Genomic DNA, 26545 nt, shown 5'->3' with positions numbered 1-26545 from the left:
TATATAAGGAGGTCCAACAACTCAATAGGAAAAAAAAATCAATCCAATTAAAAAAACGGGCAAAGGATTTAAACAGACATTTCTCAAAAGAAGACATGCAAATCGCCAACAGGTATATGAAGACAATGCTCAACATCATTAGTCATCAGAGAAATGTGAATCAAAACTACAAAGAGATATCATCTCACCCCAGTTAAAATGGCTTTTATAAAAAAGACAGGCAATAACAAATGCTAGTGAGGACCAGACACAACAGCTCACGCCTGTAGTCCCAGCTACTTGGGAGGCTGAGGCAGGAGGATTGCTTGAGCTCAGGAGTTCAAGACTAGCCTGAATGAGAGTGAGACACACACACACACACACACACACACACGCATAGGCACACACACACCCTGTCTCTACCAAAAAGAAGAAAACCAGCTGGGCATTGTGGTTTGCACCTGTAGTTCCAGCTACTTGGGAGGTTTAGGCAGGAGGATCGCTTGAGCCTAGGAGTTGGAGGTTGCAGTGAGCTACAGGGATGCCACTGCGCTCTACTCACGGTGGCAGAGTGAGACTCTGTCTCAAAAAAAAAAAAAAAAAAAAAAAATGCTAGTAAAGATGTGAAGAAAGGGGAACTCTTGGATACTGTTGGTGGGAATGTAAATTAGTGCAACCACTATGGAGAACAGTATGAAGGTTCCCCAAAAGACTAAAAATAGAACTACCATATGACACAGCAATCCTACTGCTGGGTATATCCAAAGGAGGGGAAATTAGTATATCAAAAAGATATCTGCACTCTTATGTTTACTGCAGATACACAATAGCCAAGATACGGAATCAACCTGTGTCCATCAAAAGATGAATGGATAAAGAAATTGTGGTACATATATACAATGGAATATTATATAGCCATAAAAAAGAACGAAATCCTGTCATTTGCAACAACATGGATGGAACTGGAGAACATTATGTTAAGTGAAATAAGCCAAGCACAGAAAGACAAATCTTGCATGTTCTCACTCACATGTGGGAGCTAAATATTAAAAACAATTGATCTCATGGAGACAGAGGGTAGAGTGATGGTTCCCAGAGGTTTAGAAGGGGATCGGGGAGAGGGGAATAATGTGGGGATGGTTAATGGGTACAAAAATATAGTTACATGGTTAGATAGAATGAACAATATTTGATAGCACAACAAAGTGACTATAATCAACAGTAAGTTACAGTGTGCTTTAAAATAACTAAAAGAGTGGAATTGGAATGTTCCTAACATAAAGAAATGATAAATGCCTGAGGTGATGGATACCCCAATCACTCTGAATTGAGTGATTAACATTGTATGCCTGTATCAAAACATCACATGTACCCTATAAAGATATACAACTAGTATGTACCCATAATAATTAAAATGAATAAGGTTTTAAAAAAATCATGGTGCCCCCTGATTTTTCTAGCTAAAAGTCATACTACCTCCTCAACTCCTATTATTTATGTAGCCTATTAAATCCTGCTGCATATTACAGTTATATATGTACATATCTTTCTTACTGATTACTAATTTATGAAGACAAGGGATTATGGTGTCTCCTTTTTATACCCACTCACAGTATGTAGCACAATACTTTGCACATAGTACATGCTCAATAAATATTGGTTGACTACCTGAAGTCTTGGGAGACAAGGGCAGACCAGAAAAGCCAGATCTATGCTATTTAATATGTATTTAAAGGTGAAAGATAACTTAGTAATCATCTAATGTCTCCTACATTTTGCAGATGAGAAAACTGACGTCCAGAGAGGTAAAGTGATTTTCTCAAAGTTACATAACTAATTAGTAGTATTCTAAAATCTAGACTTCAGATCCCTAGCTTGTTATCCTTAGATTTTCACAATACATCACAATGACTTTTATTTTCTATTTTGTCTATGTGTCTTCCTTGGCTTGGGAGAGGACCTTCCAATGGCAAGGACCAAATCTGTTCACATAGATACTTAATCATGGCTTCTAAATATGTAGGACATGTACAAATTCCTCATACACATTCAAAGGAACTTTAAGTTCTTCCCCAGCAAAAACTTTTTTGGCCCGTCCTTCTGCCACCAATTCTTCCACTGATCCCTCCCTCAGAAGCCTGGATACCAGGGATCCTTTCCCTTCCTTCATCTACTGATTTCTTTCTCCAGAAGTAGGGAGGTTTGCTGATGGCTCACAGTCCTGTCTTGGCGAGCTGACTTAGCAAGGAAAAACAGAAAATCCATCAGTCAGTGCCCACCAGCCCATCACAGCCCAGGAGCTTGAAATTTAACAATCACAAATAAATACAGGTCTAGGCACGGTGGCTCATGCCTGTAATCCTAGCACTCTGGGAGGCCGAGGCAGGCGGATTGTTTGAGCTCAGGAGTTGGAGACCAGCCTGAGCAAGAGCAAGACTCTGTCTCTACAAAAAAAAAAAAAAAAATAGAAAGAAATTAGCTGGACATCTAAAAATATATATAGAAAAAAATTAGCCAGGCATGGTGGCACATGCCTGTAGTCCCAGCTACTCCGGAGGCTGAAGCAGAAGGACTGTTGGAGCCCAGGAGTTTGAGGTTGCTGTGAGCTACATTGATGCCATGGCAGTCTAACCTGGGCAACAGAGTGAGACTCTGTCTCAAAAAAAAAAAAAAAAGAAAAAAGAAAACACAAATAAATACAGAGGCTCAAGATCTAAGAATAGTCCTTATTGGCAGTGCAAAGGTACCACTGCAACTTGTAGAAAATTGACTGTTTAGCAGAAAAAAAAAAAAAAGAGAATCCTGGAAAGTTAACATTGGATGGAACCTTAGAGATCACCTGCTGCTCTCCCTGATTTTTCCAAATGAGGAAAGGGAGCTTCGAGAAATGAAGTAACTTGCAGTTATTCAACTAGTTGGTAGGAGAGCTCCGACTAGTCTCCTGCTTCCAAGACAAGCTGTTCTTTACTTACTGGCAACATGTGCATCTAGCAAAACATGTCATAAAGTAGCCTCATCCTAAGCCATCAGGAATGAAAAACAAATTATTCAAATCCTTCCTCTTGTCTCTGGCAATATTTTTTTCCTTTGCATTTCTCTGTGGCCTAGTGTCTCTCTTTCTTGTGTGTGCTCTCTCTCTCTCTCTCTTTTAATCACTCTGTTTCTGTGAATCTCTCTCTCTCGGATTTCAAATTGAACCGTGGCATGCCTGCATGATTCTCTTGATTTTTTTTTTTTTTTCTCTGAGCTACTGTGTTTCCCGTCCAAAGGCAAACATGTATAAGCCAATCAAGACTCTCTTGGTGACCTTTGTGGAAAAGAATATTTGTAATTTCTGTATGAGAGAAGCTGAACCTCCCTCCTAGCCTATCCAGTCAATTAAAATGAGTCTCTGGCCCCCTGAGAGTTGTTAACCAATCCTAAAAAAGAAAAGATCAATCTCAGTTCTCCGTCACCACTGTGCAGGGAGGCTGCTAACCAGTCACAATCTGCCACTAGCAGTCATCAGAAAAACTGGCCAATCAGGCCAACCTTGTTACATGGTCTGGTAGCAAAAGAAAGGGATTGATTGGAAAGGATAATTCTGGCTCCACACCCTTTCCTTTCTGGACCCCAGTTTCTGTAGAGTGAAGGAAGAACCCTTCCCCAAGTCCACAGTTGAGAAGATCCCTAGATGCTCAGCTAATCTTCTCTTGGACCATCTTTTGTTGTTTTCTTTTTTTTTTTTTTTTTTTGTTGAGACAGAGTCTCACTTTGTTGCCCAGGCTAGAGTGAGTGCCGTGGCGTCAGCTTAGCTCACAGCAACCTCAAACTCCTGGGCTTAAGCGATCCTACTGCCTCAGCCTCCCGAGTAGCTGGGACTACAGGCATGCGCCACTATGCCCGGCTAATTTTTTCTATATAGATTTTTAGGTGTCCATATAATGTCTTTCTATTTTTAGTAGAGACGGGGTCTCGCTCAGGCTGGTCTCGAACTCCTGACCTTGAGCAATCCACCCGCCTCGGCCTCCCAGAGTGCTAGGATTACAGGCGTGAGCCACCGCGCCCGGCCATCTTTTGTTGTTTTCAAATTCACTCCCCCCTCATATACCTCAATCCACTTTTTGTAGTCTCACTGCTCCCCTATAGATCTAATTTCTTGCTTCAAACCCTGTAGAACTGGCCCCCAGGATTCTCAGGCTCCCCACAGATCTCCACCCACCAGCATGTCAAATAACTTGTATGATTTAGATAGGTGAAAAACTTTTTTAAGTGATAATTGAGTCTCTTTCGGAAGAGACCATCTCAAGGACCTTCCAATAAAAGTCTCTAGGGAGCCATGCAGAATTGAATTGCAATGCTCCTAACTATAATTATAAAAGCGATGATGATGATGGTGATGATGCTAGCAATTATTGAACTCTTACTGGGTACCAAGTACACCGCTAAAAGCTTCATGTGTATTATCCCAATATTGGCTGTGGGGTAAGCACTATTATTATTCCCAATTTACATAGGAAGAAATCGATTTAGAGTGATTAAACAGCTTGCCCAAGGTCACACAGCGATTTGGGAACCCAGTTCTGTCTGAATCCAGAGTCCACTGTTGTATAGGAGTAAGGGTGTATTAAACATTGCAGGCTGTAACAACTTTTGGGAGGAGCCAGCTTCACAGCCCTGGAGGATAAGTTGAGAGCCCAAAGGAATTCCATTTTGGTGGGGATGACGGTGTCTGGGGACCTCAGGAGATAAACTCAGATCCTTGCTAGCCTGTCTTCCCTTTTCTCCTAACAGCCTCTACACAGTGTCTGGCACCACTTAGTACTTGGGTAAATACCTGTTGATTGAGGCCCAAGGATCCCAGTCCTATTCTCCACTTACCCACGCACTCCGGGCGCAGTCAACAAGTAGAACTGGAGAGAGAGATTTGGAAATTTCAGGGAAACCTGAGAGAATTCTAATCGAGCTGGAATCGTGAATTTAGGAAAAGCGGGCCGTCCCCCCTCCCTTCTCGTCCGCTTCTCCTATTTCTCCCTGCTCCTTCCCCCTCCCTTTCAGGAGCTCAGGGCCATAAAAATGCAGATGGAGGATCGGTGTGAAATAACGGGCCCATATAAATCCCTCTGCCGCCCGCCTGCAAGATGGATTGGCCGCATTGAAATTCCTCCGCGAGGATAATTAAACTCGGGGCCTCATCCGGGCAAAATTACATTCCTGTAATGGCGTCGCTCGGGGTCCCGGGAAATTGCTCCGTGGGCTTTCAGCGGCGGTTTTTATCGCCGGCCGGGGTGTGCCTGGCTGCGGCTCGCCTCTCCTCCGGGACCGTAAAGCTGCTGCCGTGATTTATCCTCCCCTTCTCCCAAATCCGATTAAATGGAGGAGCTCGGGGCCGGGGCGCTGCGGGGCCCGGGAGCCGGGAGGGGGCGGCGGGAAGGACGGGGCCAAGGAGGGGAGGACAAACGGCCCCTCAGAGGGTGGCGGATTTGGCTTTATTTACAGCCGCGGCTTTCTTTTTATTTTTTATTTTTTATGGGGGTTTGGTGAGCTTTTTCCCATCTTTCTCGTGCTGCGTTCAAGCACGATGCCAGGGCGGCTGGAGGTTGGAACTAGGTAGGCCTTGCTGCCCTCTTCCAAAGGGCAGGTCGGGTCCTGTCCAGGAGACAAAGAGGCCTAGAAGAAGAGATGAGGGCCAGGAAGCCCCCCCCCCCCCCCCCCCGACTTCCTTCCACCAGGGGAAGGGCGACCGAAAGGGGACCAGAGAGAGAGAGAGAGAAGACAGGGCTTTCAGGAGAGCACCTCATGTGGGTACTGTTTATCCCAACTCTTGTAGGTGAACCCTGGGCAGAGGCTTGGGTATGCCTGGGGTGACTTCGCAACCTTACAGCAGGTTACAGGTGCCCATGATTGAGTCTGTCCCAGGCCTAAGGAAGGAGAGCTTCAGATCATATTTATCCCCTATCTGATGGCTCGGTGATGCTGGTTTTCTCATGGCTTATCACCAGAATAAGGAAAAAGGGGTAAAAAAACGCAAGCCACCAGAAGCAGGTGAGGCATTTTGCTGACTATTGGCCCATTAAACCGGTTTCTCATGCAATGATGCTAGGGTCCCCAAGCGACAGAAGGCAGGAATCCCAAGACTCCATTTTCCTCCTGCTCCATTTTAGGCACTGAACACCAAGCCTGACGGTATGCTATTTAACACGAACTCAGTAGGATTTCTTTCTTTTTTTTTTTTTTCCCCCCCAATGTGACCGCGCATGCTCGGAAAGCGGACGGAAATCCAAGATCCCAAACGCCGTGCAGACCAAACCGCAGGCCACGTTGAGGATCAGCTTACTTTGCGGAGTTGGCCTCATTTCTGCACACGGTAGGCTCTGCCTGTAGTTTCTCCTCTCAAACGCCAGGTGGAGCAACTGGTCGGGTACCGCCACAGAGCTGGCAGGTGGCGCTATGGCGCCCGAGCCGACACCCCCCCACGTTCAAATCGCTCTATCCGTGACGGAGCGACTCGTTGGCCCGGGCCACGCATGCGCCGAGCCTTACTTTCGCTATTCCCGCCCCCCGCCCCTCTCTGTCTTCTCTGCGCTGGGAGCAGGTAAGGCCTTGGGGCCTCGTGCCCTCTCCGCGCCGCGCACGCGCGCGTGGCACCCCACCTCGCGCGGACGCTTTAAGCCCTTACCTTGCTTACTCCCACCCAGGTTCTCGCGCCAGCCCTGGCTCCCGGTATCCCTGCGCCTTAGGGCTGAATCTTCCGCGTGCCGGTGACCTCCAACCGCGCGGGCCTGGCGCCATCTTGGATGTCTCGTGGGGGGAGGGTGCCGGGGAGCTGGCGAAAGTCAGATCCTGGAGTCCTCATTTTCACCTGGTCCGACCCAGCCCTTACAGACGCTCTTTTCTCAGCGTCTTGCCATTTCAGATTGTCTCTCCTCTATCAGTTTTCTCCTCTTCATCCTGACTCTTGCCGCCTTTATTCAGAAGTCTCCAGACTTTTGGCCCCAGGACCTCAGGTGCTTCAAGCAGTGGGGATAGTGGATTGTCTAGAGCCACCAATCCCCTCTAGTCAGCACCCCTCAATTTAAAAAGTAGGCATGCACATGGTAGAAGCAAACAGAACAGCCAAAACACCCCTTCCCATCAGGCTGTGCCTGGGAGAGCCAAGGCAGAAGAGAGGCTGGTCTCTTTGGAACCACTGGTTATTTCCCAGTACCTTTTTCTTACTTCCCTGATGAAATTGGAAAAATCACAAGTGGTGAGCTAGAGATGAGTTTCTGTTAGAGATAGCAGGCCCAAAAGGATGGGGTAAAGCCAAGCTAGTGGGGCCAGCATGAGAGTCTGCACCTGCTACCTTTACTCAAGGATTTATGAATCTCCCCATATTCTGCCATTGGGAGGGAAAAAAGGTTTAAGGAAGGGAATGGTTAAGGTAGCACCCCCATATCTCTGTGTTACATCTACATTGATGAAGAAACCCATGATGATTTAAAAGCCCTGATTCTGGATAGTGCCTTTGCCCAAGGTGTAGGCTACCATTTGCACACTTGCCATGGTTCTGTGGCCAGTGGTGGGATCTGTACTTTGTGCAGGCTCTCATAATTGCCACCCTTTCTGTGGGCTTATCACATGCCAGCACCACATTAAACCCTCTACAAGTATTACTTGTAAATGAATAAATTTAATCCTAAGAACTTCATTTTGCAAATGATGATATTGAGATTTAATTGCCTTGGAAAAAAGCCCTCACTTTTCTAAAAGCTTTAAAGAAGTATTGGATTTTGAGTCAAGAAAATCTGAATATCGGGCAGCAGAATTGGGTTAGAGTTATATACAGGAAGAGATTGGAGTTCTAGACAGTGTGACATGGTGTGTTCATAGGAAAAAAGGAAACAGAGTTTTAGACAGGATAAGAGTTGAAGACATAACATTAATCTAAAAGTAATTAAGATCCTGGATTCAAAAGGATTATAACCTGGGACAATCTGAGTCCAGTTCATTTACAGAAGTGGCGTTTAACAGGCCTAAGCATTCACTGAGTATTTCAGTCTGTGGCATATTAGAAAGCATGTAACGGAGAGAGAGTGAGTGAGTGTGTTAAAAAAAAAAAAGAAGAAGAAGAAAGAAAGCATGTACTTTAAAAGTAAGAAGATTGGGTGGCCAGGTGTGGTGGCTCATGCCTGTAATACCAGCACTTTGGAAGGCTGAGGCAGGCGGATCGCTTGAGGCCAGGAGTTGAGCCAGCCTGGGCAACATAGCAAGACCCTGTCTCTACAAAAAAATTTAAAAATTAGCTGCGCATGGTGGCATCTGCCTGTTGTCCCCGCTATTTGGGAGGCTGAGGCAAGAGGATCACTTGAGCCCAGGAGTTTTAAGTTTCAGTGAGCTGTGATCAGGCCAGTGCATTCCAGCCTGGGCAATAGAGCAAGACCGTGTCTCTTTAAAAAAAAAAAAAAAAAAGTGAGAAGATCTGAGTTCAGGTCCTGCCTCTGCCACTACTGTCATTTCTAGACTGGTTTTAAGATGGTGCTCTTACAGTTAAGTGTACCTAACAATCATTTAGGAAACTTGTTTCAAATACAGGGCACTTGGGCCTTATCCCCATAGATCTTGACCAGGAAGATCAGGGTAGGGGGCAAGAATATGTATTTTTAATACATACACCACCCATACACTCATACCCAGGTAATTTTGGTTTAGGTGGACTTCTCACTTTGCTTGGAAAAACCTTGCCTTTAGGTTTTTAACTCACCCTCTCTTCTCAGGTAAGTTCAGTTCTACCAACTTAGAACCAACAGAGTGTCAAAACTTGTTCAGATCTCAGGAATACACAATTTAGTACTCCACAGTATGATGGTGAACATGAATAATAGTTTAACAGTCATTGCTAAACATAATAATGGCAGAGGTCTGCCTTATCCAGTTAATTAATGTAGGAAATTGAAATGTTTTCAAGGATCATGTACTTCTAGGTAATTAAGTAAAAATTGTTGGAGACCTTCTGGTGTCTTGGCCCTCAACAATATTTCCCAAGAGTACAATGACTCTAGTCTTTAAAGGACAACTATTTAAGGCCCAGACAACGAGGTCCAGAGAAGGGTTCTTTTTGAATAGAATCTGAAAAACTTAGGCAAAGGGCACTCTGGGAAAATTCCTCTGACTGCTGCAAATCATGAGGCCAAGGAAATGGATACCAGGTCCTAAAGCTGGGACCAAGTGACTACTTGTTCAGACTTGGGGAAATCACTTGATCTTGGGACTTGTTTGGGGTTTCTGGAGGAAAATCATGACTTCAGGGTTCTAATTCCACCTCTGCTGATGACTTAAGGTCAGTCACACCCTGCTTTTTAGGCAGTTAAGCTTTCTTAACTTTCTTAACACCTTCTAATAAGGATGTAGTTTAGTGAGCAAGGACAGTGTTTACAATGCTGTTTCTATAATTCCAGTTTTCCTGCCACAGCCCCTCGCCCCTTGAAAATGTACGCCTGCTCAAAGTTCGTCTCTACCCCCTCTTTGGTGAGTACCTGCTTTTTCTGTGAGAGTTTTAAAGCAGGGGCCTGTTTGTCTCTTCTTTACTCTCAGACCTTGTTCTTCACAGCTGGACTGGAGGAAGGTGAGTGAGATTCTTGGGAAGGAAAGGCCCTTTGCTGTATGTAGCTTAACAGAAGAGAATGAATGCTTGCTAGATGCTCCCCTAACCCCATATCCCTTAGAGGCCAGTTAACTGTTCTTATCCAACTGTCTTAGGAGAAGAGTATAGATGAGAGTCTAAACCAAGATTAGGTTATTCCTATATGTTCCCTGTAAACTGGAACCCAGCCAGAGGTGGTAAACTTAAAGTAGATTATATAACTTGGGTTGAGTGTATGGTGTATAGGATCTTGTCCTGACTGAGCTATAGCTAGGAGTTCATTTTTGGACTTAAATTTGGGTGGGAAACTAAAATACACATAAATATATATTGGAAAAGTATTTGACTCAGAAGCAATAGTGTGGAAGAAATTAAAAATTATCACATCGTGGGGACGGTTGGTTCATCCATAAGTAAAAAGGAGTGATGCTATTAGTAGATACCATTTATTGAGCACTTACTGTGTGCCTAGCGCTGAGTTTACCTATTTGTGTATCTAATCTCTTTTAGTCCTCAAGTCAGCCCTGAGAGATACTATTCCCATTTGATAGATGAGAATATAGGCTCAGAAAGATTTAAGTGACTTCTCCAGAGATCACACAGCTGATAGTTAAGATTTGAATGTCAGCTTATCTAACTCTCTGGTCCTGGCTGTTCACCACCATGTTATCTGTTTTGGAGACACTGGCTTGGGGTTAGTCAGAAGAGGCTACCAGGAGGGGGTAAATTTTGAGCATGGATCTTTGTGCCTGTTTTCCAGAAGGATGTGTTCAGAGAAAGATGCCCAATTGTTGGCTTCCTTCTTGTGGGCTTGCCATCACCCATATAGTTGGTCCCCAACTTAGACAGTTCAGCTTACAATTTTTTGACTTTATGATGATACAAAAGTGATGGACATTTAGTAGAAACCATACTTTGAATTAAGAATTTTGATCTTTTCCCAGGCTAGTGATAAGATAGTATAGTACTCTGTCACAGTGCTGGGCAGTGGCAGTGACCCATAGCTCCCAGTCCACCATTGCTATTAATAATACTCTACAGTGCACTGTGTTGCCAGATGATTTTGCCCAACTGTAGGCTAATGTCAATGTTTTAAGCACATTTAAGGTTAGGCAAGGCTAAACTCTACTATTTGCTAGGTTTGGTGTTTTAAATGCATTTTCAACTTATGATGGATTTATCTGGACATAACCCCATGATAAGTTGAGAAGCATCTGTATATATATATCTCCTTTGTTGAGTGAAGCAAGAGAACTGGTGTGGTTCTTGAATCTAGACTTTGCTAAAAGTAAGAATAAATGAATCAAGATTCTGATTTAGACTGGGCACGGTGGCTCACGCCTGTAATCCTAGCACTCTGGGAGGCCGAGGCGGGAGGATTGCTCAAGGTTAGGAGTTCGAGACCAGCCTGAGCAAGAGCAAGACCCTGTCTCTACTAAAAATATAAAGATATTATATGGACAACTAAAAATATATAGAAAAAATTAGCCGGGCATGGTGGCGCATGCCTGTAGTCCCAGCTACTCGGGAGGCTGAGGCAGAAGGATTGCTTGAGCCCTTCTGTGAGGTTGCTGTGAGCTAGGCTGACGCCATGGCATTCTAGCCCAGGCTAGAATGCCCAGGCGACAGAGTGAGACTATGTCTCAATTTAAAAAAAAAGATTCTGATTTAAGTGTGAGAATGGAAAGGGTATCAGAGGACAGGAGACCCTTTCTGATGTTGTAACAACTTAGCATGGTTCTAAAACTCCTCTCCACAGCCTTCCTTGACCTTCCTGCCCTTGTGTCATTCCTGCTAGGTCAAGAGCACCTCTCAGCTGCTGAGTCGACCACTCTCTGTAGTGGTGCTGAAACGACCAGAAACACTGACAGATGAGGTACCTTACTGCTGGAGTTGGGACTGTGGTGTCAGGGTGAGGGCTCGGGAGGGTACCTGCCAGAACCAGTAGGGGGAGTGCTGGGGACACACAGACTAAAATTAGTGAAGTATAGAGGCCATTGGCTTTAGGTGGAGATGAAGGACAGTTAGTACAATGTATGTTCTAGTGCTCCAGCTCTTGCCACTGGCAGCACAAGCCTCTATGTGCTGCTGCTAACTGCCGTTACTTGGCCTAGTGTACTGACTTCAGTTGGAAGCGTCTAGTCTCAGGAAGATGATTTTCTCGGGGCACCAGAAACAGGCCAGGGCCTCAGTCTTACAGTTCTAAACCACACCTGAATTGTGAAGGCATTTGAAGTCCACCATACATTACAAGGTTCTTTTTGCCAGCATTTGAGAGAGTTTTCCAGGGAGTTAAATGATTTTCCATTTGAGGGAGAAACCTTGGGATTTGGCAGCATAAAGGGTTTAAATGGTACAAAAGTTTCCAAAGCAAAAGGGTTTCCAAAAAACTTTACCTTGTACCTGCCTCTTCTTCACAGAACCTCAGGATCCTGGCAGTCTCACGTCCCCTGACTTCACTTGTCCCTAGCCACAGCTTCCAGACCAGTGCCATTTCAAGGGACATCGACACAGCAGCCAAGTTCATTGGGGCTGGGGCTGCCACAGTTGGGGTGGCTGGCTCTGGGGCTGGGATTGGGACTGTGTTTGGGAGCCTCATCATTGGTTACGCCAGGTAAGATGTCAGACCGTCCACTGGCTCTCTGATATGCTTTCTGAAGGTCTGGGGGTCTAAAGCTACACTATTCTGTATGGTAGCCACTAGCTAGCTACCTGTTGTTTAATTTAAAATACATACAGGGCTGGGGGCAGTGGCTCACACCTGTAATCCTAGCACTCTGGGAGGCCGAGGTGGGAGGATCTTTTGAGCTGAGGAGTTCGAGACCAGCCTGAGCAAGAGCAAGACCCCGTCTCTACTAAAAAAAATAGAAAGAAATTAGCTGGACAACTAAAAATATAAAGAAAAAATTAGCCGGGCATGGTGGCATATGCCTGTAGTCCCAGCTACTCGGGAGGCTGAGGCAGAAGGATTGCTTGAGCCCAGGAGTTTGAGGTTGCTGTGAGCTAGGCTAATACCACGGCACTCTAGCTGGGCAACAGAGTGAGACCCTGTCTCAAAAAAAAAAAAAATTAAAATTAAAAAATAAAAATACATACAGTTTAGGTTTTCAGTCACACTAACTGTATTTCAAGAGCTCAGTAGCCACACGTGGCTAGAGACTACCATATTCAACAGTGCAGATAAAGAATGTTTATATTGTTGAAGAAAGTTCTATGGAACAGCTTTGGTCTAGAGCAGGGATTGGGACACTAAGGCCCAAAAGCCAAATTTGGGCCACAGCCTGGTTTTGTATGATTGAGCTAAGAGTGGTTTTTCTATTTTTAAAAGTTTTATTTTGTTTTGTTTGAGACAGGGTCTTGCTCTGTCGCCCAGGCTAGAGTGTAGTGGCATCATCATAGCTCACTGTAGCCTCCAACTCCTGGGCTCAAGGGATCCTGCCTCAGCCTCCCAAGTACCTGGGACTACGGGTGCCTGCCACCACACCCAGCTAATTTTTTGTTTTTTGTAGAGACACGGTCTCACTATTGCCCAGGCTTTAAAGGTTTTGTTTTGTTTTGGGGTTTTTTGTTTGTTTTTGTTTTTTTTAAGCAATAGAAACCATATGTGGCCCACAAAGCCTAAAATATTTACTATCTGGTCCTTTACAGAAAAAGCTTGTCATCCCTGGTCTAAAGCATCAGTGAACATAGTGGCTTACTGTTTTTCCGCGGGGATCTCTGGGAATTCACCTCCGTCACTCCTGGGAAAACTGATTCTGCAGCCAGCCCCTACTCCCTCTCCTACTCCCTACACCTGAGACTATTTAGTCCCTACCAACTCTGGACAACTCACTGTTAGAACTAAATTAATCCCCTAGAGATCAGCAAGTTCTCTTATTGTCTTTGGGGAAATAGGGTTATTTTTTAGGGTTTGTATTTAAAAAGAAGCCTGACTGCTTCTGTACCCACGATTCCATTAAAAGCTGGTGTTCCTTTACCTTGACCATCAAGACTTCCAAAGGGCAGAGTAAGGGAAATAACAAACTACGTTTTTGACTTTCGAAGGGGGGCGGGGGTCCTTTATCTTATTTTAACTGATATCAGAAACCCCACAGACCATGTGTAGCTTTTTAAAGGCCAAAATCTTTTACTGTTTTCAAATGAGAGAATGTAGTTTGTCCCTCTGACTCTTGTCCTCTGGAACAGTGTTTTTTCCTAATTGTGTTCTATAAAGTCCTAGGATTCTGAGGATGTGCCCCAGAGACTGCCTTAGAGAATGAAGGGGAGCCCAAACAAGCCTTTAAAATTTCCCACTTTTGTACCATTGCAGTTTGGCTTTTATGTGTTTTCCTGTTTTGGGGTCCTGTTGCTTGAAGTGTGAAAACACTGCTCCAGATAGTCCCCGTCATTGTGGATGCTTCCTCCATCCCTGGATATTATTAAGTGTCTGGGCTGAGAGGTCTTAAGTTATGGTAATGATAATTTGCCACTAGAGAAGGTAATGATTATACCTAGGCCATGTTATAGGATTTTAGATTGTCTGTTCACCCCTCATTCAGTCCCTGTGGAACCCTTGAGGCATCAGGGCAAGAATTTGGGCACGATGATGTTACCCTGAAAGAGTCCTTAAATAAGAATCTTGAAGAGAGGAATTCTCCCTGAGTACCTTAGATGTTTGTCATTTTCTTTGTGTGAATTGGAAATTCAGTCTTTTCTCCTCTTCCTCCAGGAACCCTTCTCTGAAGCAACAGCTCTTCTCCTATGCCATTCTGGGCTTCGCCCTCTCAGAGGCCATGGGGCTCTTTTGCCTGATGGTGGCCTTTCTCATCCTCTTCGCCATGTGAAGGAGCCGTCTCCACCTCCCATAGTTCTTTCTCCCGTGTCGCGTCTGCCCTGTGTGTTCCTTTTCCTATACCTCCCCAGGCAGCCTGGGGAAAGTGGTTGGCTCAGGGTTTGACAGAGGAAAGGTAAATAAATACTGTATTAATAAGATGTTTCTTGAGTCTCCTGTGTATATTTCTTTTCCACAGTTGGCTGAGTGACTTGGTGAGAGTAAAAGGCCCTTGAGGGTGGTGATGGATCTAAACTCAACATGGGTTTGCCTAGGCTCGCTTGTTAATTCTCTGTTTCAGTAAAGCTTGATTCAAAATAGCTCTCCTTTTTAATAACTTTCCCATAGCATGGCTTGCTATTTGCCTTGGAGAATTGGGGTCAGTAGCAACTTAACAGTGCTAGCTTAAAATGTTGACTGATGGGCTTTCTGTTTCCACGGTCAACTGCCCTGGCTCAAGCCCTTATTGTCACCCTCCTAGTCTATTTTAATAACCTCTTAACTGGCTTCTGCCTCCAGTCTCTTCCCTCTAGCATTTGCTTATACCCACCACTGGCAGGTGATCCTCTTTAAAAAAAAAAAAAAAAAACAGGACTGCTTTTTTCATTTACCAATTCTAAAATTGTGACCTCAGCTTTATCTATTATTATTCCTATATCCCCTGCCCAAAGTGGACTGTCATTTTTTTCGAATGCTTTCCTGTCCTTATATGTTCCAGCCTTGTCCCTCCTCTGCCCATCTTTAGTTTCTTATTTTGAATCTTTGCTCACTGTCCTCTTTTTCAGACTCTGTTATCCTTAAAGACTTAGCTTATGTGCAACGTCCTTGAAGCTATTTTCTGTTTTTCATCTATCCTCAGTCAAATGAACATTAACCTCTGTAAAGGACCACAGAGTATCCTTTATAATACAAAACTTAGGGTCTGTGGATATGTGTACACGAGTGCTTTGTCTTCTAAGTTAGATTGTCAGTTTCTTGAGGCAGAGACTACTTCATGTTCATCTTTGTATTTCTAAAAGTATCTAGCATGATACACCTCAGCAAGTGCTTAGTCAAATTTTTCATTTAATCATCTAATCCAGCCCCCTCACTTCACAAGTGAGGAAACTGAGCCTTTCAGAGGTCAAAGGATTCTCTCAGAGGTATTCACTGGCAGGGATGGAACTAGAGCCAGAGTCATCTGTTGCAGTCCAGGGTGTAAGACTACTGGTCTTGTGGGACTCTCTCCAAGCTTAGTGTTGCTGGCAACTGTTACAGCATTTTCCCAGGTAGGGAGGAAAGGGTAGAGTAAGAAAGGATGAACCTTTTCAAAGTGCCTCAAGAGGGACTTTGGACTGTAGAGTCAGTATAAAGGTGAGAAATTACTTATATTTTCTAAAGGCTTGATAAACTTTTAATAAGCCTTATCTTACACATACTTGAATGGTATAAATTAATGTTCTTTCAGAAAAGGTAATGTAGGTGACCACAATAGTATTACTTTTGGTCCAGTCAGTGACTAAAATTAAAACCCAGGGCAGGGACTTGACCCCAGAATAAACTAAAGCTCAAAGAGCAGATCACTCCAAATCATTCACCCTTGCCTTTTTGCTATTGTGATCAAGGGTTGAGAGGGTTCCTGTCTGCAGTTTGCTTCCAGATTGCTATATTATCTTCAAATAACTGCTTTCTGGGCTGTGAACCTCACAAGATCAGGTCCTAACTTCTGTCTCCTCTAGCCAAGAGTTGGTGGGAAGTATTAATATTTACATATTTGGAGATGAGAAATAGCCCTCCCTTTGTTTCTGACACTTGAATTTAAACCTCTGGTAGGAGCTTCTGCTGCCCCATCCTCTTCCTGAGTCATCAGGTATCTCTGTTTTCTTTCCTTGGTCCTTTCTTTGGGACTGGGTTGAGCTAACCGCTTAACAACTTAGGTGCTTGGAGAGTGCAAAGCTTGGTGGCCAGCATGTGTTTGTTCTCTGAGGTGAATGATGAGATGATTTTGCAAGAAGCTTAGAAGCAAATTTCTTCAGGAAGAATCAAGGCAACCTGGATCCTGTTAGTTTCAGGCCCCAAAAGATATTAGGTCATTAAATATGAAATGTCTGGTGTTGAATCAAAAGTTTATTATATCTCAAACAAGAAGCAGTACAATTAATCAAAGTATGCACCTAAACTATCAATATAGTTTTATCATCTTAATGGTAGCTTGTTTATGCCAGCCTCAAAGAAGCTTGGAGAGCGAGTGGAGATGAAATCACAAAAAGCATTTTTCACAGCTTATTGAGAATTGAATATATTTCCTTGCAAGAAGTGATCCAAAGCCTGGAGGAAGTGGTAGTCTGTGCAAGGTCCAGTGAATAGGGTAGATGACAGAGAGTTTCCAAGTCCAGCCTCTGTAGTTTGAGCGGCATTGTTTGTATGACATGTGGTCGAGCATTGTCTTGCAAGAGGATTAGCCTGTCTCTATTGACCGATCTCAGCTGCTTCATCACAAGCATCCTCATCATTTTGTCCAATTAGTTGTAGCAGACATGCGCTGTAATAGATTGACCAGGTTTCATGAAGCTGTCGTGGATAATACCAGTGCTGGACTATCTAACAGAGACACCATTAGCTTTTTTTGATGAATATTCAGTTTTGGACTGTTTGAGCATTTCATCTTTATCCAACCATTGTGCCAAATGCTTGCAATTGTCAAAAAGAATCCATTTTTCATCACATGTAATGATACAGTGTAAAAATGGTTCACCTTTATGTTGTGACAGCAAAGAAAGGCAAGTTTTGAGACAATTTCTCTTCTGATCCTCATTTAATTCATGTAGTACCCATCTATCCAGCTTCTTTACCTTGCCAATTTGTTTCAAATGGTCCAATGTTGTTGGAATAGTAATGTCAAACCTTGCTGCTAATTCACACATAGGTTGAGATGGCTTTGCTTCCACTACAGCTTTCAGCTCATCATTATCCACTTTGGTCGCCCATATGGCTCATTTTCAAGATTAAAATCACCAGAACTTCTCAAACCATTGACATATTGTGTGTTTATTAGCCACATCCTTCCCAAACACTTTATTGATATTTTGAGCTATCTGCACAGCATGATTCCACTATGGAACTCATATTTGAAAATAACACAAATTTTTTACTTACCCATGGTTTCACAAATATTGCTGTAAAAAAATTTGAAAGATAATCACAAGCCAAACCATGTGTCTGAAAAAATGAGGATGTACCTTCACAATAAAAATAAAACAAGAGTGTCAAAGTGAAATGTCAGAGATATCAACTGTCAAACTTAGTATTTAAGGGAATCAGACATTTCATACTTAATAACCTAATATATCTTGGAACTTGGTAGGGGAGTGCTATGTTTTAATAGACAGGGTTCAAGAGCAAATTTCATAAAGATCTCAACTTTGATAACATTTATGAAAGCTTTCTACTTATGCTGGTAGTTTTAGAAACAGCACATGATTTGAAATTAGAAGACTAGTTCTAATCTCTCTTCTAGCACTGGCCACTGTGATGTTGGGCAGACCACTAACCAGTAACTTTCTAGAAGCTCAGTTTCTCCCCATCTACTAAATAAGGGCAATAATACTCATACCAGGGATTATGCAAGTGCATGCAAAGGTACCCTGAGCATTTGGAAAGGATAAAGCCATCAAAATGCAATGTATATTGATTATATTAATAATTTGCTTTCTCATTCATGGAGCTCAGAACATATCATAGCCATTTTATAGGCAGCATCTATGCCACCCAGAAGAGGGTTGGCATAGAGGAGGGAACTGACTATCCAAAATTTTTAAAGTCTGGCCAGAAACCATCTGGAGAGAGAACCTAGGGATGCTGAAGACAGAGGGACCTGCTTCCCTCTTCTTACTCCACAGAGTCAATTGTGTTTCTTTGGCACCTGGGGAGGAATGTCAATAAGTTCGTGCTATCCTCATTGGAAGTAAATGGTGCCCCTTGAAAATCATCTAAATGCTAAACAGCAGTTATGAGGAGCCCTGCTCCAGCCTCCCTTTTAAAATAAACTTATTAGTTTGAGGCCTTTGCAAGGTCATCAGGAGGAGAAAGCTGCTCAGGGACAACACTGGTGATTTAGTTTGAGTTGATGTCTAGACACCTAGGGCAGTTCTGTGTCAGTTCTGTGTCTTCACTAAAATAAAATGAAGGAATATGCATGTAGAATTCTGAACTAGAAAAAGGAAGGGCAATAGTATCACACTGGTGAGTAGAGAATATTGTCTTAGTCCTCCAAGTTTTGAACAATGAAATTTTGCCTTTATTGAGCTATATCTCATAATACCATGCATTTTCCAACATGTATTCTTAGGACACATTCTTGGGCACCTTGGTGTTCTCACTATTTGATGAGGAAAAACTAAAACATGGGAAGATCTTTTAGTCCCCAGGCATTCCTTAAAATTTCTTTATTTTTGAGCATTTACCTTGAGGCACTGTATTAGTACATTGTCATCAAAGTAGACACTTCAGACATGACAGAAGACATGGATAGAATACCAGGCATGAGGTCAGGGCCTTCTCATCTCAGATGCTTGGCTTCCCTTGTTAGTGTAAATGGTTAGTTAGAAATAGTTTACTCCTACTTTCTCCCCCTACTCCACCCACAAAAGATCATCTCCTCTTATCTTTTGAATAAGTGCTATGGTAGGCAGAATTTTTAAAATGACCCTCTTTTTTTTTCCTTTTTCAAAAAACTATAGTATTTCATGTGTACCTCTGCTTGAATAAATGACTCTCTTAAAGATGACCTCTAATCCCCAGAACCTATGAATTGGATATCACTCCCTGGTTATGTTATATGAGACTGTTGACATCAAGATAAGGAGACTATCTGGGTGGCCCTGATCTAATCACATGAACCCTTAAAAGTAGAGAGCTGGCCTGATGTGGTGGTTCACACCTGTAATTCTAGCAATTTGGGAGGCTAAGGAGGTGAGAGGATTGCTTGAGGCCAGGAGTTTGAGATCAGCCTGGGAAATATAATGAGACCCCATCTCTAGAAAAAAAAAATTTTTAAATTAGCCTGGCATGGTGGCAAGCACCTGTATAGTCCCAGCTACTCAAGAGGCTGAAGTAGGAGGATTGCTTGAAGCTTAGGAGTTTGAGGCTGCAGTGAGCTATGATTATGCCACTGTACTCCAGCCTGGGCAACAGAGTGAGACCCTGTCTCAAAAAAAGCAGAGAGCTTTCTCAGGTTGATAGCAGAAGAGAAAGGTGAAGAAAGAATTTAATGCATCATTCCTGGCTTTGAAGCTAGAGGGGACCATATGCAAGGACCAGACAGTGGCCTGTAGGAGCTGAGAGTGACCCCCGTAGCCAGCAACCAGCAAGGAAATGGGGACCTCATTCCTGCAACTGCAAGGAACTGAATTCTGCCAGCAATCTGAATGAGCTTGCTTCGAATAGGTAAGAGTCCAGACAACTTGACTTTGTCTTTCTTGACTTTGGCTTTGTGAGACCCTAAACAGAGAACCCAGTCAAGCCTGCCTGGATTTGTGATCCACAGAACACTAAAATAATAAATGGATGTTGTTTTAAACTGCTAAATTTGTGGTAATTGGTTATGTAGCAATAGAAAGCTAATACAAGTGCAATATTCCAATCTGCAGTAGGAGTAAAGTTTCATTTGGATCTTGAATTGAAAGGAAACTCTAAAAGTTGACTTATCCCCTACCTCCTAATTTCATTGACTCTAATCTAGCTCAGGAAGGCTAAACAAAGAAAGACATTTAAAAAAATGGCATACCATTCTCTTACTATAGCTGTTTCATTTGTGTGGAGTATTTTTTTTCTCTTTTTTTAACAGATGAGAAAACTGAGACTCAGGTTCAAGAATCATGACTTGGTTCTCTAGGTAGCAAATAATAGAACAGAATAGGAACCCGTGTCTAAAACTCTGAATTATACCACACTGCCTCCTGGGGGAGGGGGGGCAGGATATCATTGGAGAGGAGGGAAAGAAAAATCTGGACAGTTTTTGAGATTTCTCAGTGAAGGTGATTATCTGTTTTTCTTATAATGACTATCCCTGCTGTTACCTTGCAGATAGGTAGCATTTTGCCTGCCCCTGGGTTTATTTTACCCTGCTGCTCCATTTCTGGGTTTCTGGGCAGGCTCGGTTTAGCTGGCTCAGCTCTGCCCCCAAGAGGGATATTTTTAACCATTGTGGATTACCGCCTTCCAGGAACTGTGTGGCTGCTTTTACAGAAGTGAACTCTGCATATCTTGCTGGGGGCATGGTTGGGGGGCCGTTTTGTGTATGTGTAGGGATTGTATCTGAGCCTAAACAGACTTGCAGCCCCCCTGTGGCTTTTCCATTCACATCTCCCAACTGCTGAAGCAGGGACTTCAAGTTTCCAAAACATAGCTGCAAAGGGTAACAAACAGCTAGCCCATAGCTAGCTCCCTTAGCAACAGGAGAATAATCAGTAGGGATTTAAGATAGGGAGAAAATTTAGCTCCAGGAAAATTTGTGGAGTACCCCAAGGACCCATAAAATTCTCAGAAAGCACCATGACCTTGTGAAGTCAACCAGATTGAAAGTCCCAGAATCCTGGGTTCAAGTTACCCACTGAATGGCTTTTGGTTAATTCTTCCTGTGCTTCAATTACTTCCCTTGTGTGAAATAGACAGACTATCTGCCTCCCTGAAATGTCATAGAAGTAAGTGAAATTAGGTTTTAAAACTACTTGTTGGAGACCTGGATTGTATAAATTATCTCTAACTCTGCAGTTTCTTAGTTACCACTTTACCAGGAGTAACTTAACACTAGGATTCTCTGCCAATACTAAAATTAGACTCCACCACTCTGGGGTTTCCTTTTCTCTCTCTTGCTTTTGTTTTTGGGGAATAGGGAGACATCTGTGCTGCTGGAGTTAGTAATAAACTAAAGACTAAAGAAAAATTTCTCCCACTATAAAGCACTATTTTCATCCTACCTACTTTATCATTCTTGCAAAGAAGGAAGCCAAATCTGCCCTAGATTTTTATTATTTGATTCATTTTTGGAAAAGGAGCTGAGAAAACCTAGGGAATGAAAGAGTTTGGAATAAACAGAATAGGAACGGAGGGAAGCTAGGCTCCTGATCTTTCCAGGCGCCCTTCCTTTCCCGGCCAGATAGGCTTTCTGCCACCAAACCCAGGATTCTCTGTCACATCACAAAAGGGCCTGGAGTTACTCCTAAGTGTCCTGACACCTCTGAGGGTGGCAGTTTTGGGTACTGGGCACTTTTCCTGCCCAGGGACATGGGAAAAAGGAATAGGCAAGGAGAGAATCAATCTTTTCCAGCTACAACCTGGAGAGAAAAGGAACAAATTCTTCACCAGGGAAGATTGTGTAAACAGCGCCTTTGGCAGGAGCCATAGAGTTGGGGAAGCAAAGAAAGGGATCTTTGTTCTCCCCTACCCCAGCCAAAGCACAATCGTAGAGCTGAGATTGTTTGCTTTGGCAAAGGACTCTCTGCCTGAAAGGACTAGGCGTTCCAGAGACTGGTGAGGCCTCTGTTGCATTTCCCTTATGGAGCTGAGGAGAGGACAACCCCCAGCCTAAATTTTTTACCTAAGGAAGTGAGCTGGGGAGTCCAGAGGCCTAAGGCGTCTGGCTCATTCTTCTCTAGCTCTGTTCGCCCACAGTTTGTCAGTTTAGTTGGCCTCAATCTTCCTGCCTTTGAGGGTACTTTTGGTTCTTGTACTAGTGTTCTATCCCAAAGAAACTATATTTTCACCCAGAGCAAGACAATTCCAGAGCTCCTCTCTAAGGAATCCAGCAGGAAAAAGGGATTCTAAGGTCATCTTATCTATCCTGTGACTTTTAGGTTATATTGCACATGACCCTGACAATTGCAATCAATCTTTTAAAAATCTCCAGAGATGTAGTACTTTTCTTGGGTAACATTAGTATCTCACAAGATTTATGTAGTACCTGCTTATGCCAGGTGCTTTACAAGTGACGTTTTATTTAATCCTCATGACCACCCTATGAGGTAGATATAATTACCCCCATTTTACAGATTAGGATACTAGGGATTAGCAAAATTAAATAATTTGTCCAAGGTCACATAAATGGCCTTTTTTTTTTTTTTTTTTTTTTTGTGAGACAGAGTCTTACTCTGTTGCCTGGGCTAGAGTGCCGTGGCATCAGCCTAGCTCACAGCAACCTCAAACTCCTGGGCTCAAGCAATCCTCCTGCCTCAGCCTCCTGAGTAGCTGGGACTACAGACATGCGCCACCATGCCTGGCTAATTTTTTCTGTATGTATTTTTAGTTGTCCATATAATTTCTTCCTGTTTTTAGTAGAGACAGTCTCTCACTCTTGCTCAGGCTGATCTTGAACTCCTGAGCTCAAACGATCCTCCCGCCTTGGCCTCCCAGAGTGCTAGGATTACAGGCATGAGCCAGCTCGCCCAGCCAGATGGCCTATTTTTTTGCTAGGGATGCCATAACAAAGTATCACAAACTGAGTGGCTTTAATCACTCATATTTCTATTTAATAATATGTCTCATAGTTCTGGAAGCTAAAAGTTTGAGATCAAGATGTTGACAAGATTGGTGCCTTCTGAGGGCTGTGAGGGGGAATCTATTCCGTGTTTCTCCCCTAGCTTCTAGTGGTTTGCTGGCAATCTTTGGCATTCCTTGGCTTGTAAATCTATATTTTCCTATTTACGTGGCATGGCATTGTCCCTGTGCACACTTCCGTATCAAAATTTCCCCTTTTTATATAAGGACACCAGTCTTACTGAATTAGAGGCCCACCCTATTCGAGTATGACCTCATCTTAAATAATTATGTCTGCAATGATCTTATTTCCAAATAAGGTCATATTCCAAGGTATAAGAGGTTAAGACTTCAACATATGAATTTTGGGGAGATAAAATTCAACCCATAACAGATGATAATTTGCTATGCCATGATTTGAACTTAGATCCATCTGACTCCAAACCCATTTAATGTTCTTCCACTGTACTATGCTGCCTCCTAAAAATCAGAAAGTTATTCAAAATGTCTTCTGGCTTCCAATATCTCCCTTCTTCAATCCAAACTCTATATTGCTGCTACAAATTATCTTTCTAAAATGTGAATTTGCTCAATTACCCTCCTACTTAAAATCTTCCAGTGACTTCCAGTGGCTAAACAGACTTCAGATAAAGTACAGACACCTTGCAATAGTAAACAAGGCCTTTCTTTCCTGCCTTTTTAGCCTACTTGCTCACCACTCTTGCCTCCCATCCAATCACCATAAACTATAACCATACTGGCCTATTTGCAGTTTCTCAAACACATTATGCTTATGTACTCCTCAAGCTTTGCTTTCCTCTGTCACTTCTCCCGATCTGTTTTTACAGTTATCCCCATGTCAACTATTCAAACAAAACCCAAGGCTCATCCTTGATTCCTCTACTTCCTTCACTCTACACATCCATCTCCACTGTCACCACCCTGCTCTAAGCCACCATAATGTCTCACCTATACCACTGTAATAGCCTCCTAACTGGTCTCCCTGTTTCCGCTCTTGCCTACTCCCTAGGAAAGTAATTACGTAAAATGAAATCTGAAGTTCTGACCCTACTCCCAGCATACACACACACACACACACACACACACACACAATCTGAAGTCTATATAATTATATTATCTATAATTATGTAACAAATTATCCCAGACTTAGTGGCTTAAAACAACAAATATTTATTATCTCATAGTTTCTGTGGGTCAAAAATTTAGGAGTGACTTAGCTAATTGGTTTTGGCTCAAGCTTTCTCATGAGGTTGCAGACAAAATGTCAGCCAGAGCTGCAGCTTCAGTTGATTCAAGGACTGGGGCTCAAGAATTCAATTCCAGGCCGGGCGCGGTGGCTCACGCCTGTAATCCTAGCACTCTGGGAGGCCGAGGTGGGCGGATCGTTTGAGCTCAGGAGTTCGAGACCAGCCTGAGCAAGAGCGAGACCCCATCTCTACTAAAAATAGAAAGAAATTATATGGACAGCTAAAAATATATATAGAAAAAATTAGCCGGGCATGGTGGCACATGCCTGTAGTCCCAGCTACTCGGGAGGCTGAGACAGGAGGATCCCTTGAGCTCAGGAGTTTGAGGTTGCTGTGAGCTAGGCTAACGCCACGGCACTCACTCTAGCCGGGGCAACAGAGTGAGACTCTGTCTCAAAAAAAAAAAAAAAAAAAGAATTCAATTCCAAAATGTCTCACTCACATCATTGCTGGCAAGAAGTCTCAGTTCCTTAGCACATGGGCCTCTCCATAAGGCTCGGTGAGTGTCTTCACAGTATGGTACCTGGCTTCCCCCAGAGTGAGTGATCCACGAGAGGGAACAAGGGGAAGGCTGCAATGTCTTTTATGGCCTAGTCTCAGCAGTCACACACCATCACTTCTGCCATATTCTGTTTGTTAGAAGTGTATCACTACATAAGAACAGCCTAATTCCATGCAAGGGCAGTGAAATTAGGCTCCACCTTTTGAAGTGAGGAGTGTTAAAGAATTTGTGGATACACATAAAAACCACACTTGTTATCAGTGGTGGTTCTTTTTATTTTTTATTTTTATTTTTTTGAGACAGAGTCTCACTCTGTTGCCCTGCGTAGAGTGCCGTGGCATCAGCCTCGCTCACAGCAACCTCAAACTCCCGAGCTCAAGTGATCCTCCTGCCTCAGCCTCCCACATGGCTGGGACTACAGGTGGGTGCCACTGGCTAATTTTTTCTATTTTTAGTTGCCTGACTAATTTTTTTTTCTATTTTTAATAGTGACAGGGTCGCACTCTTGCTCAGGCTAGTCTCCAACTCCTGACCTCAATTGATTCTCCCACCTTGGCCTCCCAGAGTGCTAGGATTACAGGTGTGAGCCACTGTGCTCAGCCAAGGTGCAAGGTGATTCTTTTTTTTGAGACAGTCTCACTCTGTTGCCTGGGCTAGAGTGAGTCCCGTGGCATCAGCCTAGCTCACAGCAACCTCAAACTCCTGAATTCAAGCAATCCTTCTGCCTCAGCCTCCCGGGTAGCTGGGACTACAGGCACATGCCACCATGCCCGACTAGTTTTTTCTATATATATATTTTTAGCTGTCCAGATCATTTCTTTCTATTTTTAGTAGAAACGGGGTCTCGCTCCTGCTCAGGCTGGTCTTGAACTCCTGACCTCAAGCGATCCTCCTGCCTTGGCCTCCCAGAGTGCTAGGATTACAGGCGTGAGCCACCGCACCCAGCCTCAAGGTGGTTCTTTTTTTTTTTTATTTTTATTTATTTATTTTTTTAGCCCCACTGAACTCTGAGGAAAGGGTGGTTCTTTTTAAATTCAAGTTTATCGAGCAATAATTTACATAAAGTAAAATTCACTATTTTTAAGTGTTCAATTCATGGAGTTCATCCTACTGTATGTAGGCCTTTGTGTCTGGCTTCTTTCACTTAGTATAATGCTTTTGAGATTCATCAATGTAGTTGCATGTATTATTCCTTTTTATTGCTGAGTAGTATTTCATTGTATGATGTACTATAATTTGTTTATCTGTTCACCAATTGATGGACACTTAGGTAGTTTCCAGTGTGGGACTATTATAATAAAGCTGCTGAACATTTGTATACAGGTCTTTGTGTGGGCATGTTTTTATTTCTCTCGGGTAAATACCTAGGAGTAGGATTTCAGGGTTATGTGGCAAGTGTAGGTGTAACTTTATAAGAAACCGTCAAACTGTTTTCCAAAGGGAGAATATCATTTTGCATTCCTACCAGCAGTATATGAGAGTTCTAGTTGTTCCTTGTCTTCCCCAGTACTGTGTACTGTCTGTATTTTTAATTTTAGCCATTCTGGTAGATACATGGTAGTATCACATTGTGGTTTTAATTTGCATTTCCACAGGACTAATGATATTCAGCATCTTTTTATGTACTTATTTGTCACCTGTATTTTTTATTTGGTGAAGTGTCTGTTTAAATCTTTTGCTGATTTTTAAAATTAGATTGTCTATTTTCTTATCATTGAGTTGTGAGAGTTCTTTATATATTCTTTAGTATTCTGGATACCAGTTCTGTTTTTGTTTTTGTTTTCTTTCGAGAGAGTGTCTCAGCTTTGTTGCCCGGGCTAGAGTGCAGTGGCATCATCATAGCTCACTGCAACCTCATACTCCTGGGCTCAAGT

At 43.1% G+C, this 26545-nt stretch overlaps 1 protein-coding gene across 4 annotated transcripts; it reads left to right on the top strand.

The window, feature by feature from the left end:
- The first annotated feature begins 6268 nt into the window (after nucleotides 1-6268).
- On the top strand, nucleotides 6269-14551 carry ATP5MC2 (ATP synthase membrane subunit c locus 2). Of its 4 annotated transcripts, none has more exons than XM_069489628.1 (5): nucleotides 6269-6362; nucleotides 9396-9465; nucleotides 11379-11456; nucleotides 12001-12194; nucleotides 14289-14551. In XM_069489628.1, exons 2-5 carry the CDS (start codon nucleotides 9427-9429, stop codon nucleotides 14401-14403), a joined length of 426 nt encoding a protein of 141 aa, XP_069345729.1. In that variant the 5' UTR covers nucleotides 6269-6362; nucleotides 9396-9426; the 3' UTR covers nucleotides 14404-14551. The 4 variants fall into 4 exon arrangements, with proteins under 4 accessions (XP_069345729.1, XP_069345731.1, XP_069345728.1 ...); XM_069489630.1 differs by lacking the exon at nucleotides 6269-6362 and adding an exon at nucleotides 6519-6553 and having other exon boundaries at nucleotides 11385-11456; XM_069489627.1 differs by lacking the exon at nucleotides 6269-6362 and adding an exon at nucleotides 6519-6553.
- The last annotated feature ends 11994 nt before the right edge of the window (nucleotides 14552-26545 follow it).

The sequence above is a fragment of the Eulemur rufifrons genome, chromosome 16, assembly GCF_041146395.1.
Source record: "Eulemur rufifrons isolate Redbay chromosome 16, OSU_ERuf_1, whole genome shotgun sequence".
NCBI classification, from domain to species: Eukaryota; Metazoa; Chordata; class Mammalia; order Primates; family Lemuridae; genus Eulemur; species Eulemur rufifrons.
Note: the sequence above shows the minus strand (reverse complement) of the source record. Positions and strands in the feature narration are given on the sequence as shown.